The sequence below is a fragment of the Bison bison genome, unplaced genomic scaffold (assembly GCF_000754665.1).
Source record: "Bison bison bison isolate TAMUID 2011002044 unplaced genomic scaffold, Bison_UMD1.0 scf7180017864148, whole genome shotgun sequence".
Lineage (NCBI taxonomy): Eukaryota > Metazoa > Chordata > Mammalia > Artiodactyla > Bovidae > Bison > Bison bison.
The window spans coordinates 8,899,224-8,906,016 of NW_011494720.1; the positions used below are offsets into that span (position 1 = coordinate 8,899,224).

The 6,793-nt window shown below is 48.5% G+C and overlaps 1 protein-coding gene across 1 annotated transcript in view; it reads left to right on the plus strand.

Annotated features, from left to right (window-relative positions):
• ACAT2 (acetyl-CoA acetyltransferase 2) overlaps window positions 1–6,793 on the plus strand; it is a 20,888-nt gene that overhangs the window by 4,239 nt on the left and 9,856 nt on the right. The window contains exons 2-4 of the mRNA XM_010840919.1: window positions 521–848; window positions 4,492–4,673; window positions 6,102–6,219. Of these exons, the coding sequence (XP_010839221.1) occupies window positions 521–848; window positions 4,492–4,673; window positions 6,102–6,219 (628 nt within the window). The remainder of the gene's footprint in view (window positions 1–520; window positions 849–4,491; window positions 4,674–6,101; window positions 6,220–6,793) is intronic.

Below are 6,793 nucleotides of genomic sequence, written 5' to 3' on the forward strand. Positions count from 1 at the left end.
TGGGGTTTGAGCCGTGAGCTAGGCCTGGCCTGCTCGTGGGGACCGCCTTCCGCCGCACCCTCAACCCACCCACCACAGGGCCTCCGGGACGCTCAGAACCCCGCGCCTCGCGCCTCTGCGGCCGGCCTGCCTGCCTTCCCTGCCCATTCCTCGCTCGCTCTCATCTGAGTGTTCTGATTGGCGTCTTGGGTAGGGCCACCGCGGCTCCTTGCCCTCCTATTGGTTGGCGGGGAAAGACGCTTTGCCGCGAGCCCCCTGATTGGCCAGCCACGGGAAGCACCATCTCAGCCTTGTGGCCACAGGGGGCGGGGTCGCTGGGTGGTCTGAGTTGGCGCGGGGCGGGTGGGGGACGCCGGGCAAGGGGGTCGCGTAGCTTAAAAGGAGAGTTAGAATTGTCCTAATGTCCTTAGCGGTATATAGATTTCAAAGGCCCTGGGCACGCTGGAGTGGGCGCCTTCTTTTGTTAGGGAAGCTTTTGCCCGCGCCCATCAAGCTCGGATTTGGGGGAGTGAATGGGTAGGTTTCCCGCGGGTCCGCAGTCTCTCCGCACACACTGGGAACTGCCTGCCTGGGATTCGACTGCTGCGCGTCCCCCGCGCTCCTCTCTCTGCCCGTAGTGGGGCGTCTTTTCCGAGGGAAAAAGCACCGGCCCGCCGGCTCCCCCAGCTCCCCAGGCTCCCTCTCCATCGACCTCGTCTTCCCTTCTGTTCTAGGCTCCTTCAATGGTGCCTTATCGACCGTTCCTGTCCATGACCTGGGCTCAACTGTCATCAGAGAGGTCCTGAAAAGGGCCGCTGTGGCTCCCGAAGAGGTCTCGGAGGTCATATTTGGACACGTTTTGGCAGCAGGTAACTGCCTAGATCAGGGTTATTGGAAGCAATAACCTCTCCTCCCCCTGCTCCCTACTTCACACACAGAAACATGTGTTCTTGCCTCTATGCATTTCATCTATTAGAATGTCTCCTGTCGCCTTCTGCCAGGCCCCATCAGTAGCTTCTCTCCAACTTAACCCGAGGGTCTTTAATATACGTTTCCTGGTCGATCCTACATCTCCGTCCTCCGCTGCCTTTTCATTCTTTAGAGGCAGGACCAGCCTGAGGTATGGGAGAGGATGCAGGGCCTTCTGTATTTCCCTAGTTTCTCACATTCAATAAAAATGCATTGAATTCTTCTGTGTCCCGCTCTGTGCTGGGTGCTGGGACAGGGCTCCACCGGCACAAGTCAGTCCTTGGCCTGCACCGGGTTCACTTCTGTGCTGGCCTGGTGGGTGGCTCCCAGAGAAGGGTGCATCACCCCTGGAGGGGCTGCTGTAGATGAATCTCAGGAGTGTTCCAACTCACTTCTGATTCCCACTAGGTTTACAGGCCCACACCCACTGACAATTCCAAGTTAGTTATCCATAACTAGTGCTCATTCAGAAGCACAATAAATTCTAATTATTCCTAGTGATAATGGTGTCACACTCACGGCCAACTTTTGTCCTTACTGTATCCGAGACCCAAACCATTTTTCTGTACATTTACTTTGCAGTTTTGTAGTTAGTTCCTCTTCCTAGTTCTCCTTTTTCACTTTGTCCTCATGGGCTTTAAGGTTGAAGCACATTACTTTTCTCCTGACTTTCCAAGGCATTGAAGTGTTTGAGTCACACCCTCAGGTGTTAACTCATTTTTTGGAACACTGCCTCCTTTCTTCCCAGACCCAAGCTCAGACTTGTTCCGTTGCCGTAGGGTCCTCCACTCCAGGTTTCTCTGTTACCTCTTCCACATCACTTTTCTCCTCTTGAGAGACTGAGTAACGAATACAGGATCACAGCCTTGAACCCAGATCTGTCCTACTCTTTAAGCCCCGGTCCCCTCCACCGTTGTGTAACTAATATTTACTGAGCAACTGCTGCACTCCAGACTGCCGGGGTCCGGCTGATGCAGGATGTTCGAAGGAGAGACGGCCTAGGCGACTATTTATATGCTAATTAGAGATATAAGAGTAATAGAATGAGGATAGCTCAGTAGGAAAATTCAGTGGAGAAAAGAGGCTGAGTAGCTTGGTTTACGCGGGAGACCAATAAAACTTCAAGACAAGAAGTTTGCACCACTTAAGTAGGCCGCAGGCGCCCTCTCGAATAGTGGAAGGTGCCCCACCCTAGACACCTTCTCGAGTGGGTCTTAGAAGCCCAGGCATAATTAGTAAGCATGGTGGGTTCCGCACTCCAGATGGAGACTTCAGCCAGAATGTGAAAAGAAAGACATGGGGAGACCAAGCGCTGGTGAGCAAGGCCCGTAGCTTTATTTTTAACAGGGGCTTATATACTCTAAGTTACACATAGAGGATAATAGGGGATGCAAAGTCAGCAGTTTTTGATCCTTATCAAAAACCAGGGTTTCTTTCCTGCAAATTTATCGTATACAAATGGTTTAGGTGATTTACATCATCTTCTGGCCAGAAGGCCTATTAACATTTTATGACTCTTGACAAGGACTTATCAACAAAGACTTATCTTCTCTTAGAGTAATTATTTTAAGGTTTGGCGCCATCTTCCGAAGATAAAATTGCATTCCTATAGGGCGGATGTGTAATGGGTTTACAACAAAGGAAAGAATTTATTACCTTAAGGGTCTAAAGTTACTAACACCAAGGCCACTACTTATTTTTTCTACATACCAACTATATTAATTAATACACATTCAAGGATACAATTCAGGGGATGTGAAAACTTGGCAACAAGCATTGGCTCATCAATGAAATCCTTTACTAGTCTTATTCTGACAGTTTCTAACTCTCTGAGAGGCTCTAAGCTATTTGAATATCTTAAGCTTCCCGTGAGACTGTAAACAATCGTATGCATAGCTGTAGGAGTCCGGGTAACTTGTCAGGCAAGTTAGAGAGTCATCTGAGGGGTTTGGATTTAAACACTCCTAATTGCCCAGGAACTTTATTAATTGGAGCTGTAAGTTAACTCTTTGACAGAGAGAGCGAGATGGTGGTAGGGGACAGCCCCCAGTAAAGTCAGAGGTGAGAGCACAAAGCAATAAAGTAGGCAGACTCTGGTTTTTGGGGGGCACATGCTCGAGAATATCCGGGGGGACTCCTGAGGCTCGATCCCGCCTTTGCGTATGCTGAGCCTCCTTCCTCATGACCTTTGTCACGACTGGAATGCCTCACCGGCTCCCGGCACCAGACATTATCAACTGACAAACAATGTTCATGTTAGATGGAAATCCTCAATTCTCACTGAGTTCACTTTCTGCTAAATGCAGACCATTAATTAATTCTGTTTGGCACTCATTTCTTAACTCTAAGCAAGATCCTCTGGAGTAGGAAATAGCTAGCCATTCCAGTATTCTTGCCTGGAAAAATCCCATGGACAGAAGAGCCTGGTGGGCTACAGTCCATGGGGTTGGAAAGAGTCAGACACCACTGAGCAACTGAGCATGCACGCACCTAAAGATGGGGATTATGAATAAATGCATACTTATTTATACATACTTATGTGGAAGGAAATGGCAACCCACTCCAGTGTCCTTGCCTGGAGAATCCCAGGGACGGGGGAGCCTGGTGGGCTGCCGTCTATGGGGTCGCACAGAGTCGGACACGACTGAAGTGACTTAGCAGCAGCATGTATGAATAAATACATACTTCCTTCCCTGAAGGAAGTGCCCACAATTGAATTGTGGAAAAATATTTGTCAGTTCTGATTTTGTACGTGTCTTGTTATATAACCAGTTAATCATGGTGTGATCAATATTAAGCAAGTAAAGAGGTGCTTCTTAGTAGAGGTTTCCTAAGTAGAGGAAACTTTCCTAAGTTTAACTTCCTACTAAGAGGTTAAACCTTAGTAGAGGTTTAACCCTCTTAATCCTCCCGGGCTTTCCAGGAGGCTCAGGGGGTAAAGAATTTGCCTGCAATGCAGGAGACGCAAGTTCAATCCCTGGGTTGGGAAGATCCCCTGGAAGACGGCATGGCAACCCACTCCAGGATTCTTGTCTGGAGAATGCTATGGACAGAGGAACCTGGTGGGCTACAGGCCATAGGCTTGGAAAGAGTTGGACACGACTGACTCGAATGAGCACACGTGCACGCTTACCCTCCCAGGTATCTTAAGCCATGATGAAGAAAGCAAACAGCCCTAGTGAAAAACAGGAATAATGCCAAATTTCTGCCCTATTTTTTTTCCATGTGTGCTCATTCAAGTACACACTTGATCAAAAGATCAAGCAAAAGATCAAGAAGACAGTTCCTTCTTACAGTATTAATAACTTTGTGGAGGAGGAAGCTTATATTCATGAAGTTTCTATGGTACAGCACAAGAGAATATGTATTCAGGGGTCAGACCGGGACAGGTCCATACAATTCTCTGCCTCTCTCAGGAACTTGACTTGGCTGGGAAGTGGCCGGAGACCCAGTTGGCAGCCTCTTGAACTCTGCATGCACTTTCATCCCAACATGCTGTCTTTCTCTTTGGCTGCTGAGTGGCCTCTGTGATTCTTCTTCCAGGCTGTGGGCAGAACCCTGTTCGACAGGCCAGTGTGGGTGCAGGAATCCCCTACTCTGTTCCTGCATGGAGCTGCCAAATGATCTGTGGGTCAGGCCTGAAAGCCGTGTGCCTCGCAGCCCAGTCGATAAGGATAGGAGACTCCAGCATTGTTGTTGCAGGAGGCATGGAAAATATGAGCAAGGTAAGGCCTCTGAAGAGATGGCATCCCACTCACTGAGGAATTCTGTGCATTGCCACAGCAGGGTCGACTGATGGTCTGAAAGCTGGAACCAAACAGGGAGCAAGAAAAATTTGAATCGAACCTTGATCCCTGCCTGCATGTTAATTATTCACAGTGATTGGGAAATTCAAGTGAAGAAAAAGCTGGTCAACCAGTGTGATGTCCTTAGTTTTACATTTCTTTCTCATTGTGAGGAAAAGTCAAAAACCAGATGTTGCGCTCACCTTCCTGCACGGGACAAAGGGTATTCCTGGGGACCACAGCCTGTCGACCTTTTGTAGGTACACAATGTGGAAGAGAGGACCCACTGAGTGGTGCCCATCTCCAGTGGGCTTGCCAGGTGGGATTGGCTTCACCAAGTTCCATCCCTCCCGCTGACACAGTGGGGGAAAAGGAAAACGTGTATCCCCTGCTTCCTGCAGCAATTCAAGGTCTCCCCTGGGGAACCCCTGGGCAGAGGCCGATTCAGCCCTCCTTGCTCAGGCCTAGGAGGAGACAGGGTGAGCGCAGCAAGTGCAGAGTGATTCTGGTGGGGCCGTAGCAGCACCTATGTGGTGCTTCATGGGGTGCTTTCACACATGCGGTCATAACAGCCCTTGGTTTGGGCTTTATTCCCAATTTACAGTTAAGGAAACTGAGGTCCAGAGCCAGGACTCAAAATAGAGATCTTCAGACTCTTCAGTCTTTCCTTTCTAGCTGCTGTTGAGTTGGTAGGAGTTGAGAGGGGGCTTCCCTGATAGCTCAGTTGGCAAAGAATCTCCCTGCAGTGCAGGAGACCCCGGTTTGATTGGGAAGATTCCCTGGAGAAGGGATAGGCTACCCACTCCAGTATTCAGGCCTGGAGAATTCCATGGACTGTATAGTCCATGAGGTTGCAAAGAGTCAGACGCGACTGAGCGACTTTCACTTTCAAAAGGAAATCCTTTGAAATCCCTCCACTGAGAAATCTCTCCCCATCGCTTAATCAGGCAACCTGATTATTCTCACTCTAGGCATTGTACGTCCCATCGAAATAAGGAACACATTGTTAGCATCACTTAAGCCCATTGATCAGCTCTTTGTGTAACAAATTGCTGGTTGCTTTGGAAGAATAAATGAGCTTTTTAAAGAAATAGGACAATATTCACAGGTTTATTTGATGGAAAGCTGCAAATGCATAGGGAAGAGAGTTACAGGTGGGTTTCCAAGGGCAGGTGGGGTGGAGTAGCCTATTAATTCCAGGGGTCTTCAGGCCCTGGGCCCTCGGTGGTGAGGAAGATGGGCTGGAATGGAGAAAGGTCACAAGGGGGACTCTGTGAAGACTGAGGAACCACTGGATGGTTTTGAGGGGAGCCTAAGGAGAGGACTAGTTACAGCCACGCCTAATCCATCTGTATTTCTTGTTTCCAGGCTCCTCATTTGGTTCACTTGAGGACGGGAGTCAAGATTGGGGAAACACCGCTGGCTGACAGTATACTTTGTGACGGGCTCACTGACGCATTCCACAACTATCACATGGGCATTACAGGTCAGACGGACGCGGCTGAAAACATCCCGACTGTAGAAAGGTTAAAAGGTCTCTAACATTTGGTTTTGCAGGTGCTTTTCCTCTTTAAGGGTAGGGACCGAGTCCTCATCATTTTGTATCCATGATGACGGGGATAGTTCCCATTTGATGTTGGGGAAATATTCCCTCTCTCCTTTGTGACTCCTTGATTGTCGGGAAGTTGGTGGTGGGAAGAGCCTCAGAGTTCCTCTGGGTCAATCTCTCATTTTATCATATGAAGAAACAGGGCTCACAAATAGTGGCTTTGTGGCAAAGGCAAAATCAGAGATAAGCTAGTACTTCTGGTATCGAACTCTGTATTCATTGCAGTACACAATCAGGTTTTCATCCACCCACAAGGCTTGCAATATTTCAACTGTCTTTTCATTATTGTATTCATTATGGTATTGACCATCTGGTGATGTCCATGTATAGAGTCTTCTCTTGTGTTGTTGGAAGAGGGTGTTTGTTATGATCAGTGCATTTTCTTGGCAAAACTCTATTAGTCTTTGCCCTGCTTCATTCCGTATTCCAAGGGAACATTTCATGCAAAGAT